The following is a 19,133-nucleotide window of genomic DNA, read 5'->3' as shown; positions in this document are numbered from 1 at the left end:
ACCACAGGAAAAGTGTTATACATCTGTTTCTATGGAATATATGTTCATTCCACTATATACTACAAATATATCCTGTTCATTCCTGGTGTATCTAGCATGGGAAAAGTGTTATACATCTGTTTCTATGGAATATATGTTCATTCTACTATACACTACAGATATATCCTGTCCATTCCTGGTGTATCTAGCGCAGGAAAAGTGTTATACATCTGTTTCTATGGAATATATGTTCATTCCACTATACACTACAGATATATCCTGTTCATTCCTGGTGTATCTAGCACAGGAAAAGTGTTATACATCTGTTTCTATGGAATATATGTTCATTACACTATAGACTACAGATATATCCTGTTCATTCCTGGTGTATCTAGCACAGGAAAAGTGTTATACATCTGTTTCTATGGAATATATGTTCATTACACTATAGACTACAGATATAACCTGTTCATTCCAGTTCTTTTAAACCTAGAAAGCTCACTAAATCTTTATTTTACTTCTTTCCCCATTGGTAATAATGTTCATTCTTTTTCTTTATTCTTTTTCTTCATTCTTTTTAGTATGTCCCCAGGTATGTGCTGCCTTCAGGCTATACAGCATAATTGATTTGGTCGGGTACTGACTGAAGTTCACCTTACTTAGCCTCCTACACATAAGTCCCAGTAGTGCACACAAAAGAGCTATATGGTCTTATTGAAGCAAGGGAGGTGCTCTGAAATATAATGCTACAAAGTAGATATTTCCTCTCAACGCATTTCGCTAACTCCTCAGGAGCTGTCATATATGTCGCCTCTTGCCCATGTCCAAAGAACTATGTGAGCAAGTCTAAAAGACAATTTAGAAGGCGCATCCTCGATCACGTGGTAGATGTATTGAAGGGACAGACATGCCAGTAGCCAATCATGTTAGACAGTTCCATCATGGTGACGTGTTCTCCCTCAAATTTCAAGGGATTGAATGCATCCATAAATCTATTCGAAGGCGTGATTGGGACACTGCGATTCTGCACAGAGAAGCGCAATGGATTTTTCTATTCCGGTCTGTGCAACCTTTGAGCCTGAATGAGGCCCTATCCTTCACCCCATTTATTGATGGGAACTTTGATCCTGAAGAATATAGCCGAGCATCAGCGTTTTGTGGATTAGTCTGGGTTCTATTCTTCTATTAATTTACATTTGGTGTCATTAAACAGCAGGCTGTTATTGAATTCCAAATATTCTGGATATAGATCATCCGGCTGAAATTGAGGATTGAATACTTTATTATAATTTTAGTGCCTTGGATTTAGACATGAGGCCACAAGTGATTGATGATCTCCTTCATCTTATTTATTGTATCCATCCTGAATTAGTATATTCTATATGAGTAATTAATTACATTCTCCAAGATGGTTCCCTTTCTCTATACCCTGTGTTATAGATGCATCGTCTATAATAGGTGCCTGTGTTCTGATTTAATCACATACAGATTTGGCTTAGTGAACAGTAGCATGGAATAGAGATAGTTAAATCACTCATGGGATACTTACCTAGCCAGCGAGCCATGTAACTTCCTCCCCTGTGCTGCTACTGAGCGATAGAATGAAGCTTGCCCATTGGACATGCCCCCTCATGATGCAAGTGGCCAGATAGCATCTAATTGGCTGCAGAGAGAAAGGTGCATCTTGTGGGTGTGGCGTTGGCGCGACAGTTGATCTATTTAAAGGGGTATTCCCATGACGCTTGTTCACTAACCTGCAGGCTGTTGTGCTCTCTTCACTTCCTGCTTCTCTCGGCACATACTGTCGTAGTCGAATTGACTATATCATGGATCAATCAGTCAGTCCAAATTAAATGAGCATGTTTGTGCACAAATCGCTAATAATGAGACAGACACAGAGTTCCGTATCAAACCAGCCATGCTAGCCCCTTAGCCCAGCTCAGCACAACTGACTCTTTATTGAAAGTACACACACTTTAGAGACAAAGAAAGGAGGGGTTAATGCATCCTTTGGAATTCCTGAGTGTTGTCCATCTCTCATTGGCTTCAGACCTCTGACATCCAGCTGGGCACCACCTCCTCTGACCTGAAGAATTCCACCATGAGGCATGGCAAGCTCCATCTTGGATTCAAAGTCCTTTGTCTCAGAGTTGTAGGAAAAATTAGTATTTCCAAAACACATCAGACATATAAAGCATATGAAACTTGATTCATGTTCTCAGACTTGACAATAGGTGGGTGGGGTTTCACTTGCACAGTATTGGTTGTAAATGAATTACCACAGTGTGAAGCTGATGTAGCAGAGCTGGATTTGAGTCAGTTTGCATTGCATACAGAGGTAATGGACTCCCTATCTCAGCCCTTATCAGCCAAATTCAATTAAACTGACTGATAAGAGCTCAGAAATCTCGGCGCTCTCACCTCCCCTATCTGTGTCATTTAAGTAGCGGAGTTCTCAAAAAGCTCAGAGCTGCTCCCAGCCCCTCCCTCCCCCTCTGAGAGCAAGCAGCTACATCACTTGACAAATGAGGAGATAATCCCAAGCACCATAGAAACGAAGTGTATACAATGAAGTGAATAAATTAAGATAGCGACCAAACAAAGCAGTTTTGATAAAGCAATGTATTTAGGAAAAGGCTTAAATCCACATAAACTAGCAGTATAGATAGGATCCTTGTGATGGGACAACTCATTTAAACCCAGCATACTCAGCAAACAGCGTCGGAGAACCTGCCACATACCGGGACCTGCCATCCAGATCCCGGGAACTGCAGTTTTTACCGCAATTACATCAAAAACTCTCATAGCTATTAGAGATGAGCGAACACTAAAATGTTCGAGGTTCGAAATTCGATTCGAACAGCCGCTCAATGTTCGTCTGTTCGAACGGGTTTCGAACCCCATTATAGTCTATGGGGAACAGATACTCGTTAAGGGGGAAACCCAAATCCGTGTCTGGAGGGTCACCAAGTCCACTATGACACCCCAGGAAATGATGCCAACACCTCTGGAATGACACTGGGACAGCAGGGGAAGCATGCCTGGGGGCATCTAACACACCAAAGACCCTCTATTACCCCAACATCACTGCCTAACAACTACACACTTTCCACATTCAAAAAAACCTCTATCAAAGTGGGAAAATACCTGGAAACCTTCTTTACTCCCCAAATGGATGGACACAAACCCCAATTTAAGCTCAACAAACAGTAACAACCACCCCTTTAAATCACGTTCCCCATGACAACCACAAATGGAATAGGCAATGGGAATTCCAAAAGCCCTCACCCTTAACTGTCATTTTGAGTGTGTGTGTGTGTGTGTGTGTGTGTGTGTGTGTGTGTGTGTGTGTGATGTGGTAAGACCTTCCAAAATTCACTTTTCTAGCCCTTAACATGAGCCCTTCCAAACAAAGTTACATGACCTTAAGCTGAGCTACCAGCAGAGATTGAGGCCCTTGGCATGAGTAGAGCCTTGCACCAGCAGTGTTTTTGGCACTTAGGGTGAGTTGAGCCTTGTACCAGCGTGTGTCCCTTAACATCAGGCGGGCCCTAAGTTCTGCGCTTTGCACAAAAGTTCCACATTAACTAGGCTGAATGGTACAAACCTTAGTAGGCCCGAGAACCAGGAACAGGTCTTGCAATGGCTGTCGGATAACGCTTAAAGCACATTGTCCACCAGCCAGTCAGCCTCTACCTCCTCTTACCCAACAGTCTTGTCCTCCTTCCACCCAAAATTCCCAATCTTCTCAGAACAATAACCCCAACTGTCCCTGCTCCCCAGAGCTGTTCTCCCTTCCTTTGACTGTACCGCAACCTGCCCCTCCATTTCGCGATTCCACGGACCTAACAGACGAGTATCTGTGTCCAGATGCTCAAACACTAGAGTCTCCTCCATTCCATCTCCGGTCGATTTGGTGGCGGATGACCAGCAACCCACCCTCATCGACGACGATGAGACGCAGTTGCTGTCAGGGCAGCCAGTTGACATGCGCATTGTGCAGGAGGAGGAGGCGAGACAGGAGTTGGAAGAGGAGGTGGTGGACGACGAGGACACCGACCCCACCTGGACAAGGCAGATGTCAAGCTGGGAAAGTAGTGTGGATGTTGAGGCAGGTGCAGCACCAAAAAGGGTAGCTAGAGGCAGAGACATGTCCAGAGGCAGAGGTCAGCTGCTTTGCCGAAGCCAGGCCAGACCCGGAATGTCCGAAGATGTTCCCTTTTGTACCCAGCCCAGAAAAACTCCCCCATCGAGGGCACGTTTCTTGAAGGTGTAGAGTTTTTTTCAAGGAATGCGCCGAGGACAGATATAGTGTCGTCTACACAATTTGCCTCTCGAAATCGAGTAGGGGCCCTGAGAAGAGCAACCTGTCCACCACTTCAATGCACCGTCATTTGGAATCCAAGCAATGGAATCAGTGGCAGGCAGCAACGGCAGGACAAACGTCGCCCGCCGTTCATGCCACTGCCTCTGCTCACAGTGCTGGCGATGCACTCCAGAGGACGAGCCAGGACATCACTTCATCTGCCTCCGCCACTTTGTTGACTTCTCCCTCATCCTCCCCTGTTTCTGTCTTATCTCCTTCTCCTGCACCATCAAAGGCACCATCAGGCGCTTCTTTACAACAACCCACCATCTCTCAGACATTGGAGCGCCGGCAGAAATACACCGCTAACCACCCACCCACGCAAGCCTAGAACGCCAACATCGCTAAACTGCTGGCCCAGGAGAGGTTGGCGTTCCGGCTTGTTGAAACTCCCGCCTTCCCGGACCTGATGGCAACTGTGGCACCTCACTATGCCGTCCCTAGCCGTCTCAACTTCTCCCGGTGTGGCGTCCCCGCCTTGCACCAGCACGTGTCACTCAACATCAGGTGGGCCCTTAGTTCCGCGCTTTGCTGCAAGGTCCACTTGACCACCGACACTTGGACAAGCGCCTGTGGTCAGGGATGCTGCAGTGCTTATCTTTAATGACAGGCAGGGTGAATGTGGTGGAGTCTGTTCCCCGGGTGCAAACTGGGGTGGCCTATCTCCTCTCCCAGGCCAAAATTCATGGCAGGAGTAGACTGAAACCCTACGACGCTGCAACCTCCACCACAGCTACTAGCGGCAAACGCTAAAACACTGGTGTGGGGAGACGTCAGCAGGCGGTGCTGAAGCTCATCAGCTTGGGGGACAGACAGCACAGTGCCTCCGAGGTCAGGGATGCCATCCTGGCTGAGATGGCATTTTTTTTTCCCTGCTACACCTGGGGCCTGGCATTTTTACGCCTGTGATAATGGCTGGAACCTGGTAGCGGCTCTGGAGCTTGCCAGCCTCCAACACGTTCCATGTTTGGCCCACGTCTAACCTAGTGGTGCAAAGTTTTTTAAAAACATACCCAAATGTACCGAAGCTACTGTTGAAAATGCGGCGCTTGTGCGCCCACTTTTGCAAGTGCACAGGAGTCGCTGCTAGCCTAAAAACACTCTAGCAAGGCCTACATCTGTCCAAACACAGGCTGTTGTCCGTCATTCACACACGCTGAAACCCTACAATACCATATCTTGAGCAGGGTGTGTGAGCTGCACAGACCTTTGATGGAGTTCCATCTACAAAACCCAAGGGTTCCTCAAAGTCAGCAACCAAAGTTTCTGCACCATGAGTTTCCAGGGGTGGCAGAGTTATGGCTAGGGGAAGAGGCATGGATAGGGATGATGTCTAGGGGCAAAAGCAGTGTGGATGTGGAGGCAAGCTAAGCAGGAAAAACTGGGGGTACAAGCTAAGGCATGGACTGGGGTGATGTCTAGGGGCAAAAGCAGTGTGGATGTGGAGGCAAGCTAAGCAGGAAAAACTGGGGATACAAGCTAAGGCATGGACTGGGGTGATGTCTAGGGGCAAAAGCAGTGTGGATGTGGAGGCAAGCTAAGCAGGAAAAACTGGGGGTACAAGCTAAGGCATGGACTGGGGTGATGTCTAGGGGCAAAAGCAGTGTGGATGTGGAGGCAAGCTAAGCAGGAAAAACTGGGGGTACAAGCTAAGGCATGGACTGGGGTGATGTCTAGGGGCAAAAGCAGTGTGGATGTGGAGGCAAGCTAAGCAGGAAAAACTAGGGGTACAAGCTAAGGCATGGACTGGGGTGATGTCTAGGGGCAAAAGCAGTGTGGATGTGGAGGCAAGCAAAGCAGGGAAAATGGTGGCTAGAGGCAAAGGGATGTCCATAGGCAGCAAGGGCAAAGATGCAAAACTCTCCCGTTTCAAGAATTTACCTGACTTGTTTCCCCACAAAACATTCCTGGGAGGAGGGCTGAAACACCACCCTCCTCCTCCTCCGCTGTTAGATTTACCCCAGCTACGAGCTGAAAACGCTGCAACACTGGTGTGGGGAGACGTCAGCAGGCTGGGCTGAAGCTCATCAGCTTGGGAGACGGACAGCACACTGCCTCTGAGGTCAGGGATGCCATCCTGGATGAGATGGCAATTTGTTTATCCCCGCTGCCCCTGGGGCCAGGTTTTTTAGCTTGTTGGAGGGCTCTGGAGCTTGCCAGCCTCCAACACGTTCCATGCCTGGCCCACATGTTCAATGTAGTGGTGCAATGATTTTTAAAAACATACCCCAAATTAGCTGAGCTAAGGGTGAAAGTGCGGCACTTGGACACCCACTTTCCCAAGTCTACAGTACCTGGAGCTAGCCGCAATACACTCCAGCAAGGCCTACATCTGCCTGAAGCACCTACTGTTGTGCGAGGTCACCACACGCTCTAACCCTAGATACCGTATGTTCAGCAGGGTGTGTGAGCAGCAGAGACCTTTGATGGAGTACCAGCTACAAAACCCAAGGGTTCCTCAGAGTCAGCTCCCTCACTTTCTGCACCATGAGTTTCCATGGGTGGCAGACTTATGGCTAGAGGCACAGGCATGGATAGGGGTGATGTGTAGGGGCAAAAGCAGTGTGGATGTGGAGGCAAGCTAAGCAGCAAAAACTGGGGGTACAAGCAGCCGGTGACATCATCACTGACAAGCACAGCTGTCTGTCAGCTGACAGGCTGACTTTCACCAAAATGAACAGACAATGGATAGACTCATCATATACATGTCAGTTACATGACAAATTTAGTGCAATTTGCAAGTCCAAGATGGTTTGGAGATCTGCGGAGAGGAATCTCACCACCTCTTGCGGGTGCCATCATTTGGAAGGCAAGCCCTGGGCTCAGTGGGTGAGAGCAAGCGCAGGATAATCGTCGTTTGGCCTGGCGGCCACTGCCTCTTCCACTGTTGACAGGGCTGGCGCTGCAGTCCAGACCAGGAGCCAGGACACCTCCACATCTGCCTCTGACACTTTGGGGAGTTCACCCTTATCCTCACCTTTTCCTGCCATTTCTCCTTTTGCCCGCGCCATCATGCGCCTCTTCCCAGCAACTCCCCATCTCCCAAGCCTTTCATTTCATGCTAAAGTACAGCGCAACCCACCCACATGCCCAAGGCTTCAACGGCCTCATCTCAAGAAATCTGGCCCAGGAGATGTTGGAATCCCGGCTGGGGGACACTCTGCCCTTTTTGGCCAGAGTGTCTACTGCGCCACCGCACTGTGCCGTCCACACCAGCACTTTCCCCCAAACATGAGGCGGTCCCTAAATTCAGCGCTTAGCCCTAAAGTTCCATGTGACCAGTTACGAATGGACAAGTGCATGCGGACAGGGACGCTACCTTTCAATTTGGGCACAGTGGTTGAATGTAGTTGAGGCGTGGACCGGGTCGCAAAATGTGGTGGCCTGACTTGTCTCCCCACACAACATTCCTGGGAGGAGGGCTGAAACACCACCCTCCTCCGCTGTTAAATTGACCCCAGCTACGAGCTGGAAACGCTGCAACACTGGTGTGGGGAGACGTCAGCGGGCCGTGCTGAAGCTCATCAGCTTGGGGGCCAGACAGCACACTGCCTACAAAGTGAGTCATGCCATCCTCGATGAGACGGCAATGTGGTTTTTGCCACTGCACCTGGGCCCAGGCATGTTGTCATGTGTGATAATGGCCGTAACCTGGGATTGGCTCTGTAGCTTGGCAGCCTGCAACATATTCCATGCCTGGGCCACGTTTTTAACTCATTGCTGCTAATCTTTTGAAAAAGGTACCCCAATGTTCCTGAGCTACTGGTGAAAGTGTGGCGCTTGTGCGGATAGTTTTTAAAGTGTATAGTTGCCGCTGCTAGCCTCTATGCACTCCTACAACGCCTGTACCTGCTGGAACAACGGCTGTTGTGCGACGTCTCCACACTGCTGGCACTAAACATATCATGTGTTGAGCAGAGTGTGTGAGCAGCACAGACCTTTGATGTAGTTCCAACTCCAAAACCCTCGGGTTCGTCAAAGTCAACTCCCTCAGTTGCTCAACCATGAGTGGCCATGGGTGGCAGACTTATGTGAAATCCCATCCCATCCATTGCACTGGACACGAAACATTAGCATGCGCTCAGCACAACTTCGGATATGGCAGATGCGTTAAGCAGGGTGCAGGGTACAACACAGACCAGGCCCGAGCACCAGGAACAGGTGTTAGAAATACTGCAGCATCTGCCATTTCCTTCCAATTTTGGGGTTTTGGACCCGCCACCGACTTGTCTGGACCTAAGTGGGGATCATGAGACACAGTTGCCATCAAGGCAAGCTGTGGTCATGTGCGGTTTGCAGTAAGGGGGCAGTGCGCAATTGGAAGAGGAGTTGGTGGATGACGAGGCCACCGACCCCACATGGACAGGGGTGATGTCTAGGGGCTAAAGCAGTGTAGATGTAGAGGGAAGCTAAATCAACAAAAAACCTGGGTAGAAGCAAAGGCATAAACTGGGGTGATGTTTAGGGGTGAAAGCAGAGTAGATGTGGAGGGAAGCTAAGCAGCAAAAACAGTGGGTAGAAGCAAAGGCATGCAAAACTCTACCCTGTTGGAAGACTTATTCCTAGGTCTGGAACACGTTAATGGCCCCCCTGGACAAATTACTGCCACTCAGGGGCCTAGTGTCACCAGGAGGGACAAGTATAGGCGCATGTTGTGGGAATACCTGGCCGACACCAGCTCTGTCCTCTCCGATCCCTCTGTGCTCTACAGCCTAAACTTATTTTCTCATCTTTTTTTCTGAACTGCACATCTCTTGCCTGCTTCCTTTGGGATCTTAGAAATGGTGGTCCACTTCCACAGATGGTAACTTCAATAGACAGTGTAACGGGAGTAGCTGAGGGATTGCTGTCTTAACCACTTTTTGGCACAAAATTAACTTCCAAAGCCAAATATGGTGCAAGTATATGATGCAAGGACACCTACACACCTATCTCTGACACATTGGGGAGTTCACCCTCATGCGCCCTTTTGGCCTGCACCATCATGCGCCTCTTCCCAGCCACTCCACATTTCCCAAGCTTTTCATTGCAGGCAGAAGTACAATACAACCCACCCCCATGCCCAAGCCTGTAACAGCCTCATCGATAAACTGCTGGCCCTGGAGATGTTGGTGTTTGTTTATGCTTCTGGAGACCCAGGCCTTCCGTCAGCAGATGGCAGCTGGGGCACCTCCCTATGCTGGGCCTAGCCGTTACTACTTCTCTTGGTGTGCTGTCTCTGCCTTGCGCCTGCATGTGTCCCATAACATCAGTCGGGCCCAGAGCTCTGCGCTTTGCTGCAAGGTCCACTTGACCACCGACACATGGACAAGCGCCTGTGGTCAGGGATGCTGCAGTGCTTATCTTTAATGACAGGCAGGGTGAATGTGGTGGAGTCTGTTCCCCGGGTGCAAACTGGGGTGGCCTATCTCCTCTCCCAGGCCAAAATTCATGGCAGGAGTAGACTGAAACCCTACGAAGCTGCAACCTCCACCCCAGCTACTAGCGGAAAACACTGTAACACTGGCATGGGGAGATGTCAGTAGGCCGTGCTGAAACTGATCAGCTTGGGGGACAGACAGCACAGTGCCTCCGAGGTCAGGGATGCCATCCTGGCTGAGATGGCATTTTTTTTTCCCTGCTACACCTGGGGCCTGGCATTTTTGCGCCTGTGATAATGGCTGGAACCTGGTAGCAGATCTGGAGCTTGCCAGACTCAAACACGGTCCACGCATGGCCCACGTTTTCCAACTTGTTGGTGCCATGTTTCTTTGAAACCTACACCATTGTGCCTGATATACAGGTCAAAGTGGGGCCATTTTCGTAAGTGAGAACTAGCCTCTGCTAGGCAGAAAACATTCAGAGCACACTCCTCTCATCTTCGCACCGTTGGCTGGCGGAGGAAGACGAGGGGGTTGGAGTGGCATCTGATGTCCCTATCCCACACGAGGCTAGAGGGTGCACTTCAGTGCATCCCATTGCTTCACCACAAATGGTGTGAAGGGGAGTGGAAAATGGAGGAAATGGAGAGTGACCCTTACAGTTGGGGCCAGCAAAGGCATGCCAAGTAACACACTGGCACACATGGCTGACTTCATCTTGGGTTGCTTTTCAACACATATTTCACATCATGAAGAACAAATAATACTGGATTTTTTCAAGCCTCGAACCCCGGTCTAGGTCTAATGTCTGTTCCTTTCTTATATTAGGGGAGAGGGAAAAAAAATTACTTCAGTGATACGTTTAGCGTACATAGACTGACTATTAATGTGTATCCCACTTAGTGTTGTTAGGGTTACACACCGTCACAACCTGGCTAAAGCTTCTATAGCTGTTAATAAAGTCAACATAACTTTACGGTATCCAAAAAGACAGCTGGTACCGACAGAGAGCAAGACAAATGTCACCCAAAGCTGTGAGCTCTGAACACCCACAGTGACTTTGGCGTCATCATCATTATAAGGGAGCGGGTGGTAATAAATAACTTGGCAGTGCCTAAAACCCAAAAAGCTTATACAACTATATTTACATTAAGATACACAAATGAAACTTTTCAGTAGCATGTCATGAGACAAGCTGATAAGCTCTTCCTTTGTGCAGTGCTATTTGAAAGTTAAACGCTGCCTTTATTTTAATTCTGGAGAAGGTGCAGACATTAGATTTAGAACATGTTGTCTTCATTGTCCAAATCCTCTATATAGGTAACGTGTTTTTCGGGCCGAGCTGTCTGGGAACGAGCTGGTGCAGCACTGACAACCTGGGTGAATATGGCAAGAGCCTGAGATGTAGGGTGAATGAATCCCCAAATTATTTGTGGAATTCCCAGTGAGACAATGGCACTGTATACCAGTATTAAAAATTGTGGGTGCACATAACCCCCATATATTCTTTGAATTCCCAGTGAGACAATGGCACTGTATACCAGTATTAAAAATTGTGGGTGCACATAACCCCCATATATTCTTTGAATTCCCAGTGAGACAATGGAACTGTATAGCAGTAGCAAAAATTGTGGGTGCACGTAACCCCCATATATTCTTTGAATTCCCAGTCAGACAATGGCACTGTATACCAGTATTAAAAATTGTGGGTGCACATAACCCCCATATATTCTTTGAATTCCCAGTCAGACAATGGCACTGTATAGCAGTAGCAAAAATTGTGGGTGCACGTCACCCCAATATATTCTTTGAATTCCCAGTCAGACAATGGCACTGTATACCAGTAGTAAAAATTGTGGATGCACATAACCCCCATATATTCTTTGAATTCCCAGTCAGACAATGGCACTGTATACCAGTATTAAAAATTGTGGGTGCACATAACCCCCATATATTCTTTGAATTCCCAGTCAGACAATGGCACTGTATACCAGTATTAAAAATTGTGGGTGCACATAACCCCCATATATTCTTTGAATTCCCAGTCAGACAATGGCACTATATACCAGTATTAAAAATTGTGGGTGCACATAACCCCAATATATTCTTTGAATTCCCAGTCAGACAATGGCACTGTATACCAGTATTAAAAATTGTGGGTGCACATAACCCCCATATATTCTTTGAATTCCCAGTCAGACAATGGCACTATATACCAGTAGTAAAAATTGTGGGTGCACATAACCCCCATATATTCTTTGAATTCCCAGTCAGACAATGGCACTGTATACCAGTATTAAAAATTGTGGGTGCACATAACCCCCATATATTCTTTGAATTCCCAGTCAGACAATGGCACTGTATACCAGTAGTAAAAATTGTGGGTGCACATAACCCCCATATATTCTTTGAATTCCCAGTGAGACAAAGGAACTGTATAGCAGTATTAAAAATTGTGGGTGCACGTAACCCCCATATATTCTTTGAATTCCCAGTCAGACAATGGCACTGTATAGCAGTATTAAAAATTGTGGGTGCACGTAACCCCCATATATTCTTTGAATTCCCAGTCAGACAATGGCACTGTATACCAGTAGTAAAAATTGTGGGTGCACATAACCCCAATATATTATTTGAATTCCCAGTCAGACAATGGCACTGTATACCAGTATTAAAAATTGTGGGTGCACATAACCCCCATATATTCTTTGAATTCCCAGTGAGACAATGGAACTGTATAGCAGTAGCAAAAATTGTGGGTGCACGTAACCCCCATATATTCTTTGAATTCCCAGTCAGACAATGGCACTATATACCAGTAGTAAAAATTGTGGGTGCACATAACCCCAATATATTCTTTGAATTCCCAGTCAGACAATGGCACTGTATACCAGTATTAAAAATTGTGGGTGCACATAACCCCCATATATTCTTTGAATTCCCAGTCAGACAATGGCACTGTATACCAGTAGTAAAAATTGTGGGTGCACATAACCCCCATATATTCTTTGAATTCCCAGTCAGACAATGGCACTGTATACCAGTATTAAAAATTGTGGGTGCACATAACCCCCATATATTCTTTGAATTCCCAGTCAGACAATGGCACTGTATAGCAGTAGCAAAAATTGTGGGTGCACGTCACCCCAATATATTCTTTGAATTCCCAGTCAGACAATGGCACTGTATACCAGTAGTAAAAATTGTGGGTGCACATAACCCCCATATATTCTTTGAATTCCCAGTCAGACAATGGCACTGTATACCAGTATTAAAAATTGTGGGTGCACATAACCCCCATATATTCTTTGAATTCCCAGTCAGACAATGGCACTGTATACCAGTATTAAAAATTGTGGGTGCACATAACCCCCATATATTCTTTGAATTCCCAGTCAGACAATGGCACTATATACCAGTAGTAAAAATTGTGGGTGCACATAACCCCAATATATTCTTTGAATTCCCAGTCAGACAATGGCACTGTATGCCAGTATTAAAAATTGTGGGTGCACATAACCCCCATATATTCTTTGAATTCCCAGTCAGACAATGGCACTATATACCAGTAGTAAAAATTGTGGGTGCACATAACCCCAATATATTCTTTGAATTCCCAGTCAGACAATGGCACTGTATACCAGTATTAAAAATTGTGGGTGCACATAACCCCCATATATTCTTTGAATTCCCAGTCAGACAATGGCACTGTATACCAGTATTAAAAATTGTGGGTGCACATAACCCCCATATATTCTTTGAATTCCCAGTGAGACAAAGGAACTGTATAGCAGTATTAAAAATTGTGGGTGCACGTAACCCCCATATATTCTTTGAATTCCCAGTCAGACAATGGCACTGTATAGCAGTATTAAAAATTGTGGGTGCACGTAACCCCCATATATTCTTTGAATTCCCAGTCAGACAATGGCACTGTATACCAGTAGTAAAAATTGTGGGTGCACATAACCCCAATATATTCTTTGAATTCCCAGTCAGACAATGGCACTGTATACCAGTATTAAAAATTGTGGGTGCACATAACCCCCATATATTCTTTGAATTCCCAGTGAGACAATGGAACTGTATAGCAGTAGCAAAAATTGTGGGTGCACGTAACCCCCATATATTCTTTGAATTCCCAGTCAGACAATGGCACTATATACCAGTAGTAAAAATTGTGGGTGCACATAACCCCCATATATTCTTTGAATTCCCAGTCAGACAATGGCACTGTATACCAGTAGTAAAAATTGTGGGTGCACATAACCCCCATATATTCTTTGAATTCCCAGTCAGACAATGGCACTGTATACCAGTATTAAAAATTGTGGGTGCACATAACCCCCATATATTCTTTGAATTCCCAGTCAGACAATGGCACTGTATAGCAGTAGCAAAAATTGTGGGTGCACGTCACCCCAATATATTCTTTGAATTCCCAGTCAGACAATGGCACTGTATAGTAGTAGCAAAAATTGTGGGTGCACGTCACCCCAATATATTCTTTGAATTCCCAGTCAGACAATGGCACTGTATACCAGTAGTAAAAATTGTGGGTGCACATAACCCCCATATATTCTTTGAATTCCCAGTCAGACAATGGCACTGTATACCAGTATTAAAAATTGTGGGTGCACATAACCCCCATATATTCTTTGAATTCCCAGTCAGACAATGGCACTGTATACCAGTATTAAAAATTGTGGGTGCACATAACCCCCATATATTCTTTGAATTCCCAGTCAGACAATGGCACTATATACCAGTAGTAAAAATTGTGGGTGCACATAACCCCAATATATTCTTTGAATTCCCAGTCAGACAATGGCACTGTATACCAGTATTAAAAATTGTGGGTGCACATAACCCCCATATATTCTTTGAATTCCCAGTCAGACAATGGCACTGTATACCAGTATTAAAAATTGTGGGTGCACATAACCCCCATATATTCTTTGAATTCCCAGTGAGACAAAGGAACTGTATAGCAGTATTAAAAATTGTGGGTGCACGTAACCCCCATATATTCTTTGAATTCCCAGTCAGACAATGGCACTGTATACCAGTATTAAAAATTGTGGGTGCACATAACCCCCATATATTCTTTGAATTCCCAGTGAGACAATGGAACTGTATAGCAGTAGCAAAAATTGTGGGTGCACGTAACCCCCATATATTCTTTGAATTCCCAGTCAGACAATGGCACTATATACCAGTAGTAAAAATTGTGGGTGCACATAACCCCCATATATTCTTTGAATTCCCAGTCAGACAATGGCACTGTATACCAGTATTAAAAATTGTGGGTGCACATAACCCCCATATATTCTTTGAATTCCCAGTCAGACAATGGCACTGTATAGCAGTAGCAAAAATTGTGGGTGCACGTCACCCCAATATATTCTTTGAATTCCCAGTCAGACAATGGCACTGTATACCAGTAGTAAAAATTGTGGGTGCACATAACCCCCATATATTCTTTGAATTCCCAGTCAGACAATGGCACTGTATACCAGTATTAAAAATTGTGGGTGCACATAACCCCCATATATTCTTTGAATTCCCAGTCAGACAATGGCACTGTGTACCAGTATTAAAAATTGTGGGTGCACATAACCCCCATATATTCTTTGAATTCCCAGTCAGACAATGGCACTATATACCAGTAGTAAAAATTGTGGGTGCACATAACCCCAATATATTCTTTGAATTCCCAGTCAGACAATGGCACTGTATACCAGTATTAAAAATTGTGGGTGCACATAACCCCCATATATTCTTTGAATTCCCAGTCAGACAATGGCACTGTATACCAGTATTAAAAATTGTGGGTGCACATAACCCCCATATATTCTTTGAATTCCCAGTGAGACAAAGGAACTGTATAGCAGTATTAAAAATTGTGGGTGCACGTAACCCCCATATATTCTTTGAATTCCCAGTCAGACAATGGCACTGTATACCAGTATTAAAAATTGTGGGTGCACGTAACCCCAATATATTCTTTGAATTCCCAGTGAGACAATGGCACTGAATAGCAGTAGCAAAAATTGTGGGTGCACGTCACCCCAATATATTCTTTGAATTCCCAGTCAGACAATGGCACTATATACCAGTAGCAAAAATTGTGGGTGTATATAGCCCCAATTCTATTGCTAGGGGACTTGCAGGGTATTTCTGAGGTGAAGGTGGGGGGGCACACCGTTGGAACGGGGATTTGGGGTGTATATATGGGGTATACGGGAATACACTGTCAGTGTGTTCCATTCAGGATCCTGGGAAAGCTGGGTTGCGGCGATTGAGCCCGTCAGTGCCACGTTACACTGACAAGCTTCTCCCTGGAATTGAAGTTATATGTAAGCCCAATATATTCTTTGAATTCCCAGTGAGACAATGGCACTATATGGCAGTAGCAAAAATAGTGGGTGTATATAGCCCCAATCCTATTGCTAGGGGACTTGCAGGGTATTTCTGGGGTGAAGGTGGGGGGGCACACCGTTGGAACGGGTATCGGGGGTATATATCGGGTATACGGGAATACACTGACAGTGTATTCCATTCAGGATCCTGGGAAAGCTGGGTTGCGGCGATTGAGCCCGTTAGTGCCACGTTACACTGACAAGCTTCTCCCTGGAATTTAGCTCTTATAAGAGCTGTTGGTTGTCTTCTCCTTCCTATCCTAGCCTGTCCCTGCCTACCCAGAATCTAACCCCTAGCTAACTGGACGGAAACCTCCGTCCTCGGTGAATTGCAAGCTCAGAATGACGCGAAGCTGGGCGGCGCTGTTCTTTTAAATTAGAGGTCACATGTTTTCGGCAGCCAATGGGTTTTGCCTACTTTTTTCAACGTCACCGGTGTCGTAGTTCCTGTCCCACCTACCCTGTGCTGTTATTGGAGCAAAAAAGGCGCCAGGGAAGGTGGGAGGGGAATCGAGTAATGGCGCACTTTACCACGCGGTGTTCGATTCGATTCGAACATGCCGAACAGCCTAGTATCCGATCGAACATGAGTTCGATAGAACACTGTTCGCTCATCTCTAATAGCTATGACTCTCCTGATGAGCTAGACTAGAGTGACTAAAACAGCAAAATATCTACTTTGTAGCATTATATTTCAGAGCGCCTCCTTTGCTTCAATAGGACCATTTAACTATTTTTGTGTGCTCTACTGGGACTTTTGTGTAGGATAAGTAGGGTGAACTTCAGCCAGCATCTGACTGTATCAATTCTGCTGTATAGCCTGAAGGCAGCACATGCCTGCATGGATGTTCTCTGTGTCCCTACTGAACAAGTCAGACTTGAGCTGAGACTGAGAGTGGTCTTAGTTTTACAGCTATCATTAGAGTGTAAGACGCTCTGTCATATCTGTGAGAGTAATCTACTTTGCATCCATACACAGGAGCAGAACCATAGTTTATTTAAAGGGATTATACCATTAAAAACTTTTTTTTTCTCATTGACTGCACCTTTTTCTTTTCTCAGTTTACTCTCTAAAAATGGGTTAGATCATTTAAAGAGGGAAAAAAGTACAAGCACTAAGCAGCAAATAGCAGAATTCTGTATTTTATATACAGAAATGACCAGTTGGCCTCTCCCCTTATATGATTGTGAATGTCACAACGTCAGTCAAAGCTTGTCATTAACCAAGATGAGGGTGGCTGCAGATGTATCCACATCAGTGATGTAGCAGAGTTGAGCACACAGCTCTGCTACATCTCAGATGCCGATCGCTCAACCCTACTGGCAGCTTTCGGTTATGCGGGAGCTGCCTTTTTCTCATAGGAATGCATTGACCAGCGTTGATTGTCTGAATGCTATACAGTGTACAGCATTCGGCCAATCAACGCTGGTTCTGCTGGAGACTCGTCTGTGAGGAGGCGGAGTCTAAGATCGGACCACAATGGAGACTGCTGTGGTTCGAACTTAGACTCCGCCTCCTCACAGACGAGCCTCCGGCAGAACCAGCGTTGATTGGCTGAATGCTGTACACTAGCCAATCCACGCTGGTCAATGCATTCCTATGAGAAAAAGTCAGCTCTCGCATAAATGCAAGCTGCCAGCTCTCCTGACTAGCAAGGACGAGCCTGCTGCAGAACCAGCGTTAATTTGCCGAATGGTATCCAGTGTATAGCATTTGGCAAATCAACGCTGGTTCTGAATCGAATCTTTACTGCAAATAGCCATAGTATTCGAACGAGTACGAGTATTTCAAATACCGTACTATTCTATCGAATACCTACTCGATCGAATACTACTTGCTCATCTCTATTAAGGACACACACGGACACTAAAGGACACAACACAATATACCATTTAAATTAATGGAAATTGTAAACGGACACAGCTAGTGTCCGTTGCTAATATCTTGCGTGGACATTGGCTACGGACACTAGCTGTTGGACACCTCCTGTAGTGTGAACCCAGCTTAAGTGAGCAAACATAAAAACCAATGTTACTCACCTGCACTCTGATGAGACTCCATGCAGTCTTCAGCCTCTGTAGTGACGTCAAAGAAGGTATGTGAGTCAGACCAGCATCATGGCGCATAATAGCGTCATTAAAGAGAACCGCAGTGGAGAGGTAAGAACCACTGATTTTTATGTTTGTCACATTCCCTGGGCCTCCAATCATTATACTATGGGGTCTAAAAAGACCCAAGAGTATATTAATAGTTTGAGTGGTGTACATCAAAAGGAATCTTTTGACCCCTCAGGATCCAGGGCCTGGCTATCGCTGGAATCTTTATAGCTACACCCCTAGGTTCAGTAAAAAAATAACGTTTGTACATATATATATATATATATATATATATATATATATATATATATATACATATACACACACACACACACACACACACACACACACACACACTATCTCCATCAGCAGACTCGTATAATACAGCCCTTAAATGGTGGTCTGAGGTGGCCACAAGTTTCCGTCTCTCTTATCTAATAATATTTCCCTTTTCTTATTTCAGTACTGAAGATAAACAATTGTCAGGCAATTACGGCTTTATGGACCAAGTTGCTTCTCTCCAGTGGGTTCAGGAAAACATTGCAGATTTTGGTGGTGACCCCACGTCTGTGACTATATTTGGTCAGTCTGCTGGGGCAATCAGCGTCTCTGCTCTCGTAAGTTGTGTCTAGTATTTGTTGGGAGGTTCTACTTATTGGGCATCTGTCATTTCCAGATAAACTTTCTAGCTTATGATTGTGAATAGACTTCATAGTGAAACTTTTTTTCCATTCATAGTCATATAGTAGAAATTGCTAATGGAGAATTTGCTTAACTTCTATAATCAGATTAGTCTGGTCTGTGACAGCTTGTACCAGAAAATAGAGGCCTGTGTTTTTAACCTGAAAATATTATGGTAAAAGTCATAATAAATGTCCCTAATCCAAGGGTTTATGATGAGAATCCTAT

The 19,133-nt window shown here is 45.5% G+C and overlaps 1 protein-coding gene across 1 annotated transcript in view; it reads left to right on the top strand.

Moving 5' to 3' along the window:
- LOC142213684 (fatty acyl-CoA hydrolase precursor, medium chain-like) overlaps window positions 1-19,133 on the top strand; it is a 65,069-nt gene that overhangs the window by 33,754 nt on the left and 12,182 nt on the right. Inside the window, exon 5 of the mRNA XM_075282113.1 lies at window positions 18,688-18,841. Coding sequence (XP_075138214.1) covers window positions 18,688-18,841 — 154 coding nt within the window. The remainder of the gene's footprint in view (window positions 1-18,687; window positions 18,842-19,133) is intronic.

Source organism: Leptodactylus fuscus, chromosome 7 (genome assembly GCF_031893055.1).
Source record: "Leptodactylus fuscus isolate aLepFus1 chromosome 7, aLepFus1.hap2, whole genome shotgun sequence".
Lineage (NCBI taxonomy): Eukaryota > Metazoa > Chordata > Amphibia > Anura > Leptodactylidae > Leptodactylus > Leptodactylus fuscus.
The sequence above is the reverse complement of the archived record's forward strand: the minus strand, read 5'-3'. Positions and strand labels throughout refer to the sequence as shown.